Source organism: Euleptes europaea, chromosome 11 (assembly GCF_029931775.1).
Source record: "Euleptes europaea isolate rEulEur1 chromosome 11, rEulEur1.hap1, whole genome shotgun sequence".
Lineage (NCBI taxonomy): Eukaryota > Metazoa > Chordata > Lepidosauria > Squamata > Sphaerodactylidae > Euleptes > Euleptes europaea.
The window spans coordinates 76898816-76916093 of NC_079322.1; the positions used below are offsets into that span (position 1 = coordinate 76898816).

General features: G+C 48.9%; 1 protein-coding gene across 1 annotated transcript in view; it reads left to right on the top strand.

Moving 5' to 3' along the window:
- Nucleotides 1-2230: 2230 nt before the first annotated feature.
- The window catches only part of TMIE (transmembrane inner ear), a 37874-nt gene continuing 22826 nt past the window's right edge, over nucleotides 2231-17278 (top strand). The window contains exons 1-2 of the mRNA XM_056857148.1: nucleotides 2231-2326; nucleotides 16071-16188. Of these exons, the coding sequence (XP_056713126.1) occupies nucleotides 2231-2326; nucleotides 16071-16188 (214 nt within the window). The remainder of the gene's footprint in view (nucleotides 2327-16070; nucleotides 16189-17278) is intronic.

Genomic DNA, 17278 nt, shown 5'->3' on the forward strand with positions numbered 1-17278 from the left:
ATCGAACCCGGTTCTCCAGATCAGAATCTACCGCTCCAAACCACTGCTCTTAACCACTACAACACGCTGGAGCTTGGAGAGGGGGGATTTAGGGAAGGGGGAGACCTCAGCAGGGTATAATGCCACACAGTTCACCTCTCAAAGTAGCCCTGTTCTCCAGGGGAACTGATCTCTATTGTCAGAAGATCAGCTGTAATTCTCCAAAGATCTCCAAGGAGGGGAAGGAACTCAGCAAGGTACAATGCCACAGAGTCCACCCTCCAAAGGAGCCATTTCTCCAGGGGACTGGATCTCTACCGTCTGGAGATCCATTGTAATTCTGGGAGTTGGAATCTAAGCAGGATCGGTACTTGGAAGGGAGACCACCAAGGAAGCCTCTGCAGAGGACTAGAGTGGCCAACCACCTCTGCTCCTCGCTTGCCTTGAAGGCCCCTTGCTGGAATCACCAGAAGTCTTGGAAGGGGGACCACCAAGGAAGGCTTTGCAGAGGAAGGCAATGGCAAACCACCTCTGCTTCTCACTTGCCTTGAAAAGCCCCTCAGTTGTGTTTGAACGGTACACACCCAGGTAGTTGATCACCCGGCCCTGACCTGAATATCACAGGTTAGCCTGATCTCATCAGACCTTGGAAGATAAGCAGGGTCGGCACATAGTATCCATTTTGACTAGTTGCCATGAATAGCCCTCTCCTCCAGGAACACGTCCACTCCCCTCTTCAAGCCTTCCAAGCTGGCAGCCATCACCACACCCTGGGGCAGGGAGTTCCACCATTTAACTATGCGTTGCGTGAATAAATACTTCTTTTTATCTCTTTTGAATCTCTCGCCCTCCAGCCTAAGCAGATGATAACCCAGTGTTCTAGTATTATGAGAGAGGGAGAAAACCTTCTCCCTGTCGAATATCTCTCCAAACCATGCATAATTGTATAAACCTCTGTCATGTCTCCCCTCAGCTGCCTTCTTTCCAAGCTAAACTGCCCTAAGCGTTTTAACATTTCCTCATAGGGCAGTTGCTCTAGGCCCCTGATCATTTTGGTTGGTACTTGGAAGGGAGACCACCAAGGAAGGCTCTGCAGAGGAAGGCGATGGCAAACCATCTCTGCTTAATCACTTGCCTTGAAAGCCCTTTCCTGGGGTCGCCAGAAGTCGGCTGCAACTTGACGGCACTTTACACACATACAGTTCCTCCTCCTGCCTCTTTTCCATTCCACTCCCTCCCCCAGTGGAGGAAAGCCACAGAGCTGCAGCACATTAAAGCAGCCCTTGTATGCAACCAGCTTGCAATTTGTTAAAAAAAAAACTGCCCATCTGTCCGCACATCATTACATTCACTCGCCGCAGACCAAAGTGGGAAGAGAGAAGAAGAAGAGTTGGTTTTTATATGCTGACTTTCTCTACCACTTAAGGGAGAATCAAACCGGCTTACAATCACCTTCCCTACAACAGACACCCTGAAAGTGTTTGGGGCTGAGAGTGTGTGACTAGCCCAAAGTCACCCAGCAGACTTCATGTGGAGGAGTGGGGAAACCAAACCGGTTCACCAGATTAGAGTCTGCCGCTCATGTGGAGGAGCAAGGAATCGAACCCGGTTCTCCAGAGTCCGCCGCTCCAAACCACCGCTCTTAACCACTTCACCACGCTGGCTCCCAGCCAGGGAAACAGCCCTTTACAAAAAGCCTCCCGCCTGGTCACCTGGAGAGAATTGCTACTCACCCTAGGCGAGCCAAACAATGGCTGTTTGCGGGACCTGCACGAAAGACCTCGGCACCGAGCCAGCCAAAGACAGACTACAATTCACCTCTCATCCCCCCCTTCCCCGGCCCTGCAGCCGGGAGGGCGCCGAGGGGCAACCCAGATCCGGCCATCTGCTAGGAAGGAAACCAGGCTGGAATAAAGCGGATAACTTTGGGTGTCAAGGGAGCGCGGTCTGGGTCGCCGGTAGCAACAGCCAGCACCGGCATCTCCTCCATCCATCCATCCCTGGCCGTTATCCAGACCAAACCTGCCTGTAAGCGAATCCGGGCTAATGAATTAATCAGCAGCTCCCCAGGGCTGGCTGGGAGGCCGGCGGGCCGAGCAGGAGAGCTCGGCGTCCCAGGGAGGGGGTACGGCTCCCACCCGCAGATGTGGAGGGCGGCGAGAAGCCAGCTGGAGGGCCATCAATCAGCCGGGCTTCTCAGCCGCCAGTGTTTTCGGAGACAGAGGCGAGAAAGGCGCCGAGGGGAAGGAAGATGGCGTGGGACCAGCGGCACCCCCTGGGTCCGTTCGGGACGTCGCCTTCCCTGCTGCTGTGTTGCTCCAGGACGGCTCTGGGGCAGCTGATCGAGGTAAGGAGAGGGGCTTCGGCCCAGTGACCACCGTCTTCGGTTCCTGCACCGGTGGAAGGCAGGGCGGGGCAGAGCCAGGACAATTTTCAGCCTTTCTTGCTTTGGACGTTGAGGACACAAAGGCTCGGTCAAAAATGGCACGCCTTCTAGGATGCATGGACTATGGGAGGGGGGTTAATGTGGAGACTCCGCGGTTGTTTCAGAATTAAGCTTCTAGTCCTCGTGGTCGAGCTGCATGAGGAAACTTGCAGGATAGCAAGAGACAGGCGACCCGTTTTCATGGATGGATTGCAGCTTGCAGGTCTGAACGAGCCCAAGAGTTTCCCTGCAGGTTTGGGGCTACTTCTCGAAACGTCCTCTGCTGTAGAGGCAGGCAAGTTGGCCGGTGTCAGCGAGAGGTTTGACATCTGTCACGGTGGAGTGCAGTCAGCTGAATGAGCCCTTGACCTCTGACCCCTAGGGCGGCGTTGGCAAAATAGCCAGTAATGGAACTGGCACGGCGTGGTGTAGTGGTTAGAGTGTCAGACTATGAACTGGGAGATTTGGATTCAAATCTCCATGCTGTCATGATCATCATTGGGTGACCTTCGGGCAGACGCTCCCTCTCAGCCCGACCTACCTCACAGGGCTGTCGTGGGGAAGGACCATGTTTTGGTAGTAGAGCATCTGCTTGGCATGTAGAAGGACCCAAGTTCCATCCATGGCATCTACAGTTAGAAGGATCAAGTAGGGGATGGTGGAGGAGGGAAGGCAGCATGATATAGCCTGATCTCATCATATCTCATGGGCTAAGCAGGGTCGGTAGTTGGATGGAAGACCACCACAGGAGACTCTGCAAAGGAAGGAAATGGCAAACCACCTCTGCTTCTCACTTGCCTTGAAAGCCCATAAGTCTAGGATGGGAGACCACCAAGGAAGACTCTGCAGAGGAAGGCAATGCCAAACCACCTCTGCTTCTCAGTTGCCTTGAAAGCCCCTTGCTGGCATAGCCGTAAGTTGGTCGCAACTTGGTGGCACAGATGTACATAGGAGGTGGTCAGTGCTGGATTGCAACTGCCAGTCAGAGTAGACAATACTGACTATGATACAGTGTAATGTACCTTCACGTGTGCCTGTGTGTGTGTTAAGTGCCATCAAGTCGCTTCCGACTTACGGTGACCCTATGAAATAATGACCTCCACAACGTCTGATCATTGGTCAGGTCTTGCAAACTGAGAGCCGTGGATTTCTTGATTGAGTCAATCCATCTCTTGTTGGGTCTTCCTCTTTGACTGCTGCCTTCCACTTTTCCTTGCATTCTTGTCTGTTCCAGTGACTCTTGTTTTCACATTATGTGACCAAAGCACAATAGCCCCAGTTTAATCATTTTCGCTTCTAGGGGTCAGTTCAGGCTTGATTTGATCTAGAATCCACTTATTTGTCTTTTTGACAGTCCATGGGATCTGTAAAACTCTCACCCAACACCACATTTCAATGGAATCTACTCTCTTTTTGTCAGTTTTCCTCATTGTCCAACTGTCACACCCAGACATAGTAATGGGGAATATTGTGACATGAATTATCTTGGTCTTGGTCACCAGTGACACTTCCTTACACTTAGAAAACTTCCATAGGTCCTTCATGGCTGCCCTACTCAGCCTCAGTCCCCTTCTGATTTCTTGGCTGCAGTTTCCCTTTCGGTTGATGGTGGAGCCAAGGAACAGAAAATCGTGAACAATTTCAGTTTCCCCATCGTCAGCCTTAAAGTTGTGCAATTCCCCAGTAGTCATTACTTTTGTCTTCTTGACTTTTAGCTGTTAATCCTGCTTGGGCACTTTCTATTTTAACCTTCATCAACAGTCATTTCAAGTCTTCTCTATTTTCTCCAAGTCATGTGGTTTAACGTGCATATCTCAAATTGTTAAATGTTCCTTCTGCCAATTTTCACTCCGCCTTTATCTAAATCTAACCCAGAGGTACATTCTAGCCTTTGACCACCCTATCCGTCTCCACGACTCCCTCTAATCCCCCCAATAGGGTTGCCAGGTCCCTCTTTGCTACCAGCAGGAGGTTTTTGGGGCAGAGCCTGAGAAGGGCGGGATTTGGGGAGGGACGTCAAGGCCCATAGAATCTCTCAGGTATGCCTGTAATGACCAGTTTGTCTACTTTGAGGAAGCCCACATGCGGGGCATGATGAGAAATGTGTTCCCCTCGTGCTTGGCATTTATAGGCATGCTAGCATCTCAGACGGTAGACAAACTGGCCATTACAGGCATACCTCAGAGATATTGCAAGTTTGGTTCCAGACCACTGCCATAAAGCAAGTCACACCAGTTTTTTGGTGCCTTAATAGAGATCTGGGGTTCCTGTCTCATTACCAATGCGGATTTCTCCACGCCTACTACCCCTCTGCGAATCACTCTTAATCCAATCACACCTGCTAATGTCATTTACTTGCTTTTTACATTTACATTGCCATTGTGTGTCTAAGGATAGATAGACGCACATTCTAGCCGTATCTGAGAAAGTGAGCTGTGGCTCAGGAAAGCTCCTACCCTGCCAGAAATTTTGTTAGTCTTTAAGGTGCTACTGGACTCTTGCTCTTTTATATTACCAATTTTTTGGTTTCCCAGTCCATATAAAAATTATGTTTACACTATACTGTGGTCTATTAAGTGTGCAGTAGCATTATGTTTAAAAATAAAACCAATGTAAATTACCTTAATTAAAAATATTTTATTGCTAAAAATGTGACACAGGAACACAAAGCGAGCACATGCTGTTGGAAAAAAGGTGGTTTTTTGTTTTAAAAAAACGCAATATCTGTGAAGTGCAATAGAACGAGCTACGCCTGTACTTGGAAAAAGGTTGCTGGATGAAATAGATCAGTCAAATCCAGCAGGGCTCCTTCTGTGTTCACAATTTTTACCCAAGGCCCATTGAAGCCTCATTTGGGATATATTTGAGTTCAGAAGGTACAAAAACACACACACCCTACCATGCAAATTTTGTCTCCATTTTCCTGTAAATCTTCCAGCTCTGCTCTCCAAAACCGTGCACCCACCCACTGTAATTAGCCATTACTTTTAAAAAGGATGAGGGGAAAGCCCAGAATAAAGTAGTTCCTCTCAGAAGTCAGACGTTACTAAATGCATTGCTAAAAATGACGATTAGCAAAGATCGCTTTTTAAAAAGGATGGCACAAGAAGGGGAGGCCCATCAACAGCTATAGAAATCAGGACAGTGCAACAGAACCTCCACATGCAGAGAACACAAGAAGATGAGTAGTGGGGTTACCGCACTTGTATTCCCTGCGATGTATTAAGAGTTTGAAAACGTTATAAAAAATACTGTTCGCACTTTGTTTGGCCCCTTTAGCTGTGAAGACGGCTTCCAACCATTTATAAGCCGTGGCATCCAAAAACCCTTTTAAAGCGATGTTTTTTATAACATTTCCAAACTCTTGATACATCGCTTTAAAAGGGTTTTTGGATGCCACGGCTAAAAAATGGTTGGAAGACATCTTCACAGCTAAAGGGGCCAAACAAAGTGCGAACAGTATTTTTTATAACAGTTTCAAACTCTTGATACATCGGTGGGAATACACAGAAAGTGCGAACAGTATTTTTTATAACATTTTCAAACTCTTAATACATTGCTGGGAATACAAAGTGCGGTAACCCCTTAACCTTGCTGAATCAAACCATCGGTCCGTCTGGTCCAGCATACTGATGCAGAAATCCGGGTTGCCCGCTTCCAAGTGGGGCCTGAGATCTCTCAGTATCACAACTGAACACAGATGACAGAGACTAGTTCTCCTGGTAGGGTTGCCAGGTCCCTCTTCGCCACAGGCAGGAGATTTTGGGGGCAGAGCCTGAGGAGGGTGAGGTTAGGGGAGGGGAGGGACTTCAATGCCATAGAATCCAATTGCCAAAGCGGCCATCTTCTCCAGGTGAACTGATCTCTATCGGCTGGAGATCAGTTGTAATAGCAGGAGATCTCCAGCTAGTACCTGGAGGTTGGCCACCCTATCCCCTGGTGAAAATGGCTGCTTTGGTGGGTGGACTGTGTGTATCCCACTGAGGTCCCTGTCCTCTCCAGACTCCATCCCCAAATCTCCAGGAGTTTCCCAACGTGGATCTAGCAACCCTATCTCCCCCTCCATTCTTAGGGTTGCCAGCTCTGGGTTGGGAAATACCTGGAGATTTTTGGGGCAGTGCCTGAGGAGGGCGGGGTTTGGGGAGGGGAGGGACTTCCATGCCATAGAGTCCAACTGCCGAAGCGGCCATTTTCTCTAGGTGAACTGATCTCTATCGGCTGGAGATCCGTTGTAATAGCACGAAATCTCCAGCCACCATCTGGAGGTTGGCAATCCTATCCATTCTGCATATGGTTGTCAGCTCTGGGTTGGGAAATACCTGGAGATTTGGGGGGTGGAGCCTCAGAAAGGTGGGGTTTGGGGAGAAGAGGGACTTTAATGGGATATAATGCCATAGAGTCCACCTATCAAAGCAGCCATTTTCTCCAAGTGAACTGATTTCTGTCCCCTGGACAGCAGTTGTAATAGCAGATCTCCAGCCGCCACCTGGAGGTTGGCAACCCTAATTCTGCACCAGTAGCCAAGGGGGGCCTGGCAACTCTACCCAGCCTCCCCCACCTCCAAATCTCCAGGAATTTCCAACCCAGAGTTGACAATCTTATCTCCAGACTACAGAAATCAGTTCCCCTGGAAGAAATGACAGCTTTGGAGGATAAACTCTATGGCATTGCATCCCTTCTAAATTCTTCCCTTCCCCAAACTCTATCCACCCCAAGCTCCATTTCCCAAATCTCCAGAGATTTCCTGGCCTGGAGTTGGCAACCCTAGAGCCAGTTTCCCTGGAGGGCCGAACAGACAGGTCAAGGAGGCCGAGGCATTCCCTTGATGTTGCTTCTTAGCATTTGTATCTGGAGGTTTGCTGCCTCTGTATATGGAGAAAAAGAATATCTTTGGACGTTTCCCTGTGGTCACCCCACTGACTGCTTTGGGGCTTCCTGGAGAACTGGGTTTGTTTCCCCACTTCTCCACATGAAGCCAGCTGGGTGACCACAGCTCTTTGAGCTCTCTCAGCCCCACCTACCTCACAAGGTGCCTGTTGTGGGGAGGGGAAGGGAAGGTGATTGTAAGCTGGTTTGATTCTTCCTTAAGTAGTAGAGAAAGTCGGCATATAAAAACCAACCCTTCTTCTTCTTCTTTTGATAATGCATGTGTTTTGAGGTTGTCAGAGGTTGCCTCGCTCTCCACCCATGGTTTCCCCACATTTTCCAGATGCTACTTTAGCCAGAATCTTGAAAATGCGGGCAAAATGCGCAGGGAGAGCGAGGCAACCTCTGACAGCCGCAAAACACATGCATACTCAAAAGGAAGCCCTGAAGTTGTTGGCGGGGTGACCACAGGGAAAAGTCCCTGCATAAAAAGCCTTTGTATCCCAAATCCTGGGCAAATACAACAGTCTGTCCTGACATATAACCATTATCTACTGTCAGAAACAGCCATTTGGGTATCCTTATATACAAATCCACTTCCCACTCTCTCAGTCTCACCTGCCTCACAGGTATGGTTGCCAACCCCCTCCAAGTAGTTGCTGGAGAGCTCCCACTATTACAACTGATCTCCACCCGATAAGAGATCAGTTCACCTGGAGAAAATGGCCACTTTGGCCATTGGACTCTATGGCATTGGCGTCCCTCCCCTCCCCAAACCCCACCCTCCTCAGGCTCCACCCCAAAAACCTGCAGGTATTTCCCAACCCGGAGCTGGCAATCCTACTCACAGGGTTGTTGTGAGGGTAAAATGGAGGAGAGAAGAACGCTGACAGCCACTCTGGGTCCTCATTGGAGAAAAAAGCGGGGAACAAATACACATGAAGCTGCCTTCTACTGAACCATTCCTTTGGTCCATCCAAGTCAGTATTGTCTAGGCAGACAGGCAGCGGCTCTCCAGGGTCTCAGGCAGGGGTCTTTCACATCACCTACTTGCCTGGTCCCTTTAACTGGAGATGCCATTGGGGATTGAACCTGGGACCTTCTGCATGCCAAGCAAAGGCTCTACCACTGAGCCACAGCCCCTACCCTGATGAATTAAATAAACACATTAAAAAGAAATAAAAATCACACCTTTTGCTGCACTGAGCATTGGAGTTCAGGAACCGGCCCGTTCAACTTTAGAAGAGTCTAGCTGCACAATCTCCTGGTTTTCCAGCAAAATCGTGATATGATGCTTCTCAGGAGCAAGCATTTATTCTTTGAAAGCCATCAGCAAAGAGAGCTTCTTTTTCAGCCCCCGCTTCCTCCTTCGATTGGCGCCTCCCACCCCTTTTAAGGTCTCAGTTTGCTGGGTGGCTCCAAAGGGTTAGGAAAGCAGACTTTGTCCACTGATGGGGAAATGTGGACATGCACAAGTCCCAGTTCTGAAAGGCTTTGGGGTGGGGGGGCAGGATTCTTATAAGAAGAAGGGAGGGTAGGCGAATTCATTGAAAAGTCTCCTTGGAGGAGATTTTCCAAATAAGGACATTGCAGAGCTTGAGAAGGTGCAGAAAAGAGCAACCAAAATGATCAGGGGCCTAAAGCAACTGCCCTACGAGGAGCGGTTAATACGCATAGGGCTGCTAAGGAGAGACATGATAGAGGTCTATAACATTATGCATGGTTTGGAGAGAGGGGGCAGGGAGAAGCTTGTCTCCCTCCTTCATAATACCAGACTGCGGGGTCATCTGCTAAAGGGTGGAGGGTGAGAGATTCAAAACAGATTAAAGGAAGTATTTTTTCACACAACACAAAGTTAAATGCCTGGTCCCCCCCCCCCCCCAGGCTGCCGGGAGAGAGGGGAGGTTGCTTTCTCCAAGTTGGGGAACTCCTGGAGATGTGGGGATGGAGCCTGGGGAGGACAGGGACCTCAGTGGGGGACAATGCCATAGAGGCCACCCTCCAAAGCATCTATTTGCTCCAGGGGAACCAACCTCTGTAATTCCAGGGGATCCCCAGGTCCCACCTGGAGGCTGGCGTCAGGTCCTATGCCTTTAAGAGGTAGCTACTGAGCAGACTATCTGAAACACAGCTGGGTTTTATCCCCGGCACAGAGGCCTTGGTGGGAAAAGATTCACCAGCTGGGAAGGGTTATGTTTGTCACAAGGCTGCTAAAACCAGGGCTAGGCAAATATTTGGCCTGTGGTTCCCTTCTAGGTCTGTGCTGACTCTTCCTGTTTCCAGAGCCTGCGCTTTAAAAAGCAGGGTGACACATTCAGCCCGTGAAGTTTTCCCCATCACGTTACGATCCGGCAAGAGACGCATCCCCTTCTTCCATTCACGCTGGCCGTTAATGAGCAGAGTGCATAGGGTTGCCAACCTCCAGGTACTAGCTGGCGATCTCCTGCTATTACAACTGATCTCCAGCCAATAGAGATCAGTTCAATAGCTTTGGCAATGGGACTCTATGGCATTGAAGTCCCTCCCCTCCCCAAACCCCGCCGTCCTCAGGCTCCACCCCAAAAACCTCCCGAAGAGGGACCTGGCAACCCTACTGCAGATATTTTCTCCTGAGCCAGCGGCATGGGGAACTCAGTTGGGTTGCCAACTTTAGAACTAGGCCCTGTGCCTATGTAATCATCAGCAGCTTTCATATCTGGCTGTTAGCAGGCAATTGAGTTTTTCTCCGCACCACAAAAAGCATCATGGGGGGGGGGGGGGTGTTCAGTGCAGCGTGACCCGCTAGAGTGACAAGCGTAGGCACAATTAATTTAATTCTGGCATGGCTCCTTCAACCCTTAGTAGGTGTCCGCAGGCCACAATTCAACAGGCGACACAGTCCACAACAGGGTTACTGTGGGGAGAAGAGCTTTGCCGTTGGGTTGCTGCCAGCTAGGTTGCCAGTTTTTTTTTCATGCGCTCTTAGGGTTGCCAGCTCTGGGTTGGGAAATACCTGGAGATTTTTGGGGCAGAGCCTGAGGGGAGGGGTTGGGGAGGGGAGGGACTTCATTGCCATAAAGTCCAATGACCAAAGCAATCATTTTCTCCAGGGGAACTGATCTCTGTCGGCTGGAGATCAGTTGTAATAGCTGCTACCTGGAGGCTGGCAAACCCTAGTTTGCAGCCGTTTGCAAACTCTGTGACTTGAGCTTTTGATGGCCATCTGTATTCCAAGGGGAGAAAGACGGCCTGAAATAGAATCCCCTGAAAATGGAGGCCAAATGGAACGGGGAAGGGGGAGAGATCTCGGAGTGCAAGAAGAGAAGCAGAGACCAGGAGAGGCAGAAACGGTTGCACAAAGATGCATTATCAATTTGCAAACAATTGCCGTCATTAAGCAAGAGAAAGAGACAGTGCAAGAGATTGAATATCAGGCATCTCAGAATTCCCTCGAAAAGAAGCTGCTTGTTCTGCACTGGCACCTAGTGTTTTAAAAACAAACAAGCAGGCTTCTAGTCCTCATCTAGGGTTACCAGCTTTCAACGGGTTCGTCTGGCTGTCCCCTTTAACATTGGTTTCCTCTGCAGCGCCTATCAGGTGACGTAACGTTATTTAGCTCCATGCCATGAAAAACGTCAACTGCCCATTTTTTTACCGGTCTGTTAAAGGGCAAAGACATTTTCTCCCCCAGGCAACCTTATCCTCACTGGTCAAAGTGGTTGGAAGAAACAGCGTTCCCAACCTCCAGGTGGTAGCTGGAGATCTCCTGGAATTACAACTGAGCTCCAGACTACAGAGACCACTTATTTCTTTACAATTTATTTATTTTAAAAATTTATTCCACTTCTCCTACAGAAAATGGCTCTTTTGGAAGGTGGACTGCATGGCATTTATACCCTACAGAGGTCCCCCCCTCTCTAAACCCAGGCTCCACCCTCAAATCTCCGGGTGTCTCTGAACTCAAAGTTGACAACTCTAGGGGAAGGGGAATGAAAAAAAGTGCTTATATTCATTTAGTTATTTGATTACTTCATGTGCAACCTGGTTTTCTCACTATTAGAATGATTATTGTATGCTCCGTGAAGGATTTGTAGATAGGGTTACCCAGCAAGATTCCATGGCAGAGCGGCGATTCGAACCTGGGACTCCCAGACCTAGTCTGACACTCTAACTACTACACCACATGAGCACATGAAGCTGCCTTGTACTGAATCAGACCCTTGGTCCATCAGTATTGTCTACTCAGACTGGCAGCGGCTCTCAGGGGTCTCAGGCTGAGGTCCTTCCCATCACCTACTCGCCTAGTCTTTTTAACAGGAGATGCCAAGGATTGAACCTGGGACCTTCTCCATATCAAGCAGATGCTCTTCCACTGAGCCACAGTCCCTCCCCACACTGGCTCTCTGTATTGATGATACACAGAGATGTATGTATTGTATCGTATCAATTGCATTTAAAAACCATACAGATGGCAATAATACAGGAAAGAAAAGGAAAGAACCGAAATTGCTGACAAAAATATTAATAGCTGTAAGGAGAAATGAAAAAGGGGAATGCTTGCTTGTCCTTTCTTCGAAGAAATTATTGCAGAGCCCACGATTTCCTTGTAACCAACAAAAACAAACCTTCTATGACCCTAATGGCCGGTCTAAGTGTCTCCAGCCCACTATGTGACATATCTGAGGATGAGCGGGGTGCGGGGGCGGTTAGGGTTACCAACCTCCAGGTACTAGCTGGAGATCTCCCTCTATTACAACTGATCTCCAGCCGACTGAGATCAGTTCCCCTGGAGAAAATGGCCGCTATGTCAATAAGACTCTATGGCATTGAAGTCCCTCCCCTCCCCAAACCCTGCCCTCCTTAAGCTCCGCCCCAAAAACCTCCCACCGGTTGCAAAGAGGGACCTGGCAACCCTATACTATCTGGAGATCTCCTGCTATTACAACTGATCTCCAGCTGATAGAGATCAGTTGACCTGGAGAAAATGGCCGCTTTGGCAATTGGACTCTATGGCATTGAAGTCCCTCCCCTCCCTCCTCAGGTTCTACCTCCAAAACCTCCCACCAGTGAGGAAGAGGGATTTGGCAACCCTAGGGAGGGTAGAAACAAGTGCACTAGACCTGACATTTTTACGTGAAGCGCATAGGTTGGCCCCCTACTCATCCTTCATGTGCCCAAATTTAGACACTGCACCAGTGCGTATAAAGATATACATGTACTGGGCCTCTCCTTGTGATCATGCAGGTGCTATCCCCAGTCTGGACAAGCATGTACAGGAGAAGCTGGTTCTCTTGTTCCGTGCGCATGGGCCCTGCGCATGGCTGCATGTGGGTAAGGGGACCTGTGGGTTTTTAAAAGGCTATGAATTATTAGTCTCAGCAATGTGTGAAATAAACCCAGGTTGTTTTACAGTGCCATCCTAAGTGGTCTACTCAGAATCCTACTCGGGTCTATTCAGTGGGGCTTACTCTCAGGAAAGCATCCTAAGGATTGACTGTTCAAGGACCCCCTGCCAGGCTCACAGCTATAGCAGGTAAAGGGAATTTTTTTTCAGTATCTCATAAGCAGGAAGGGGGGCAGACCACTTGCAAAATCTACTTGGAGCTAGGGTTGCCGGTGGCAAAGTGGGAAATTCCTGAAGATTTGGGGGTGGAGCCTAGGAAGGGCAGGGTATAATGCCATAGAGTCCACCCTTTATAGCAGACATTTTCTTCAGGGGAACTGATCTTGGTCATATGGAGATCAATTGTAATAGGAGATCTCCAGGTACTACCTGGAGGTTGGCAACCCTACCCTGGCTGCTTGAGATCCTTTGGGTGGGCCAACTGAGGTTGAGGACTTCTGCTTGCAGGGGGGAGGAGGAGGAGGAGGAGGAGAATTGGTTTTTATATGCTGACTTTCTCTACCACTTAAGGGAGACTCAAACCAGCTTACAATCACCTTCCCTGCCCCTCCCCACAACAGACACCCTGTGAGGTAGGTGGGGCTGAGAGAGCTCTAAGAGAGCTGTGACTAGCCCAAGGTCACCCAGCTGGCTTCATGTGGAGGAGTGGGGAATCAAACCCGGTTCTCCAGATCAGAGTCCACCGCTCTGCCACTGAGCTATGGGCCCTCTTCCCCACACCCCAGCCAGGGTTCAATTCCACCCCGTAACCCCAACATTCAAGAGCTTGAAGGAAGCACTTAAGCACCATTTCCCCCTGTTCTGCAACTAGCCCACATTCCTTTCCTTATTACAAAATGCTGAGGATTTTTTTGTGTGTGTAAGAGGCATTTTTTCCCTTCCTCTTGAATTTCTAGGGGTGGGGGGAGGATACACATTCTTGCAAACTGCCTGGGAGGAAAATGCCCTGTCCCTTTAATAGAGGCATAATGGGATGTTATTTTCCCAGTGATGTTATTTACCTCCATGCTAGGAAAAGCTTCAGCTGCCAATTTCCACACATTAAAACCTTTATTAAAGGGGAGAACATTTTCCCCCTCCAGGCCTGATGGCAATCCTATTTACAGTTAGGGTTGCCAGCTCTAGGTTGGGAAATATCTGGAGATTTTTGGAGTCTGAGGAGGCTGGTGGTTGGGGAAGGGAGGGATTTCACTGGGGTATGATCATACATATAATCTGTATGATGGGGTATCACAGATTATATAGGGATGCTCTAGGCCACTGGTTCCCAACCAGGGGTCCGTGGACCCCCAGGGGTCCGCGAGAACTAAATTAAGGTCTGCGAAACAAAGTTATAAACCCATAATAAATTAATATTTTCAATTAAAAGTTCTCTATTATAAAAATATATATTCAAAAATTATTCTAAGTTTAATGTTTAACTAACAGTTATGATTAAAGTTTATTTTCAAATTCTCAGAATTTTTATTTTGAACCTTGGGGTCCCTGCACCGAACAAAAAAGTCCTAGTGGTCCCTGGTCAAAAAAAGGTTGGGAACCACTGCTCTAGGCTGGTCCTGCATTAAGCAGGGGGTTGGACTAGATGGTCTGTATGGCTCCTTCCAACTCGATTCTATGAATCCACCTTCCAGAGCAGCTATTTTCTCCAGGTGAACTAATCTCTATCAGCTAGAGATCATTTGCAAGCCCAGGAGATCTCCAGCTAGTACCTGGAGATTGGCAACCCTAATTACAATAGGCAAATATGTATTCCCCCAATAAAATCACATTCCTTTGATCCTTGGGCAGACAAAAACCAATCTGTCCTGATGTAAATTGGATGTCAGCGGGAGCTGAGCAGGAATGAAAAATGTGGGAAGGGTCAGCTATACTGAAATGCTGTTAAACCCCCCTCCCCAATTCCCTTTCCCAGCCAACTAGTTATAAAAGCTGGTGTTTCTAGGGCTGCAACACACCTTTTGAACAGCAGGTGGGGCTGCATCCCTGGTCATGGGAAGGCAATTGGCTTGAAGTTAGTTTTGTCCTCTAGGAGCTCAATTCCATTTGGATCCCCCTCCTGCTGGGAAAAAAGACCCAGGGGGGGGCACCCGCTTCCTTCAAAGAGTTTACTGGCTTTGAAGTTTGCATTTTCAAAAATTAAAATGGGGGGCGGGGTGTTCTCAGTCTGCTTTTGCTAGAGGTGCAGGCCTTTCCCCGCGGCTTCCAGTACTTTTCGACAGCGTTTTCATCCATCTGCTCCAACGTTTCGTGAGAAAAACGGGGAGACGCGTACGATTCTAATAGTGCCATGATAAGCACAGTTGCAAAACCTATGAACTTCAATTATTCAGGTTGGCACTGCAAGCACTGTATTGAATTGAATAATAAATAAATAAATTGTAATAAAGCTCCTTGCAAAGACAGGTCTCCGAAGGCCCTGATCCACTTTGAAGATGCTGTGTTCATTCTTTCAGAGTCAGCGTGGTGTAGTGGTTAAAAGTGGTGGTTTGGAGCGTTGGACTTTGATCTGGAGAACTGGGTTTGATTCCCCACTTCTCCACACGAAGCCACCTGGGTGACCTTGGGCTACTCACAGTTCTCTTAGTGCCTTCTCAGCCCCACCTACCTCACAGGGTGTCTGTTGTGGGGAGGGGAAGGGAAGGTAATTGTAAGCCGGTTTTATTCTTCCTTAAGTGGTAGAGAAAGTCAGCAGATAAAAACCAACTCCTCCTCCTCCTAGAATCATAGAATAGAATCATAGAGTTGGAAGGGACCACCAAGGTCATCAAGTCCAACCCCCGGCACAATGCAGGAAATTCACAACTATGTCCCACTCCACTCCCCCAGTGACCAGAAGATGGCCAAGATGCCCGCCCTCTCATCATCTGCCTAAGGTCACAGAATCAGCCTTGCTGACAGATGGCCATCTAACCTCTTGTTAAAAACCTCCATGGAAGGAGAGCTCACCACCTCCCGAGGAAGCCTGTTCCACTGAGGAACCACTCTGACTGTTAGAAAATTCTTCCTAATCTCCTCCTTCTTCTTCTTCAGTCATTAAAGTATTTATGTCTCTTCTTCTTCTTCTTCAGTCATTAAAGTATTTATGTCTCACCTATCACCCTGGAAGCGGACTTAGGGCACCTTCTCTCTCAAATAAGAGTCAATGTGAGGCAGTGGTTAGAAACTGGGAAGGCTGCCAATTGCCCAGGTGGGGAGAGAACTTGTCCCTTTAAGGGAGCCAGTGTGATATAGTGGTCAAGGTGTCAGACTAGGATCGGAAACCCAGGTTCGAATCCCCATTCTGCCATGGAAGCTTGCTGGGTGACCTTGGGCCAGCCACAACCTCTCAGCCTTGGGTGGATCAAGAGGAAGGAAGGGGCCGAAGGGAACCAGAGGAAAACCACCACCCAGAAGTTCCCTCTTCTCTTCTTCCTTTAGGCCACCACCGAACCACCCAAACAGAAACCGGCCCCGGTGACTTCGGAGACAGTCGTGATCTGGGGCTTGCGGCTCTGGCAAGTGGTGGGAATCTTCGCCATCTTCGTCCTCTCCATTAGTAAGTGTTGATTCTCCTTATCCGAGGCACCAGATTTCCTGGCCAGGGACCCATGGTGTGGGGCTGGGGTTGTGCATATCGATATACCCGAACCGAAAATAAACCCGAAATTAGCCATTCAGGCAATATTCGGGTTTTGGGTCAACCGAATACCAAAACCTGGGGATCTGTCCGAAGCCAAATAGGTGATTCCCGAAAAGATATTTGGCTTTGTCAGGTTTTGGCAATTCGCGTTTGCTCAGATGCACAACTCTGTGCTTTCTCCCATTTTTCTATCTGACTGGTTTAACGCATAGTGAAATTGTGGAACTCCCTGCCCCAGGATGTGGTGATGGCTGCCAGCTAGGAAGGCTTTGAGAGGGGAGTGGACGTGTTCATGGAGAAGAGGAGCATTCATGGCTACTAGTTAAAATGGATACTAGTCATGAGGCATGCCTGTTCTCTCCAGGATCAGAGGAGCCTGCCTACCTATTATATGGTGATCAGGAGAATGCTGCTGCTGACTATTCTATGAGGTGCTGTGGAACCCAGGCAGGATGGTGCTGCTGCACTGGTCTTGTTTGCAGGCTTCCTGGAGGCACCTGGTTGGCCCCTGTGTGAACAGACTGCTGGACTTGATGGGCCTGGGTCTGATCCATCAGGGCCTTTCTTATGTTCTTATGGTTTTGTTAGGGCCCCATAGTTGAGGCCCTTTTGAGGTAGAAGCCGTGTAATCGGAGTCAACTTGGTTTGGCCAAACTATCCATCACCGTTCACTGGAGATATCTGGATCAGGATAGTCTGGAGGCAGAAGGGTCATTTAAAAGACCTCTGGTTTAAAGTAACCTCTGTTAGGGGTGGAATAAGGATTTTTTTTCCAAATCTCACTCAAAACCCTGACCGGCATTCCTCGCTAGGTGGAGCTGCTGCTTTCCCAAATGGTACTTCGAAGAGCCCCTGCTTGAAGACCCCCAGGGAACAGCAGCTGGACAAACACTTGTCAAGGATGCTCTAGGCTGATCCTGCATCAAGCAGGGGGTTGGACGAGATGGCCTGTATGGCCCTTTCCAACTCTGTGATTCTTTAGAAGAGGCTTAGCGTGTGGAAATGG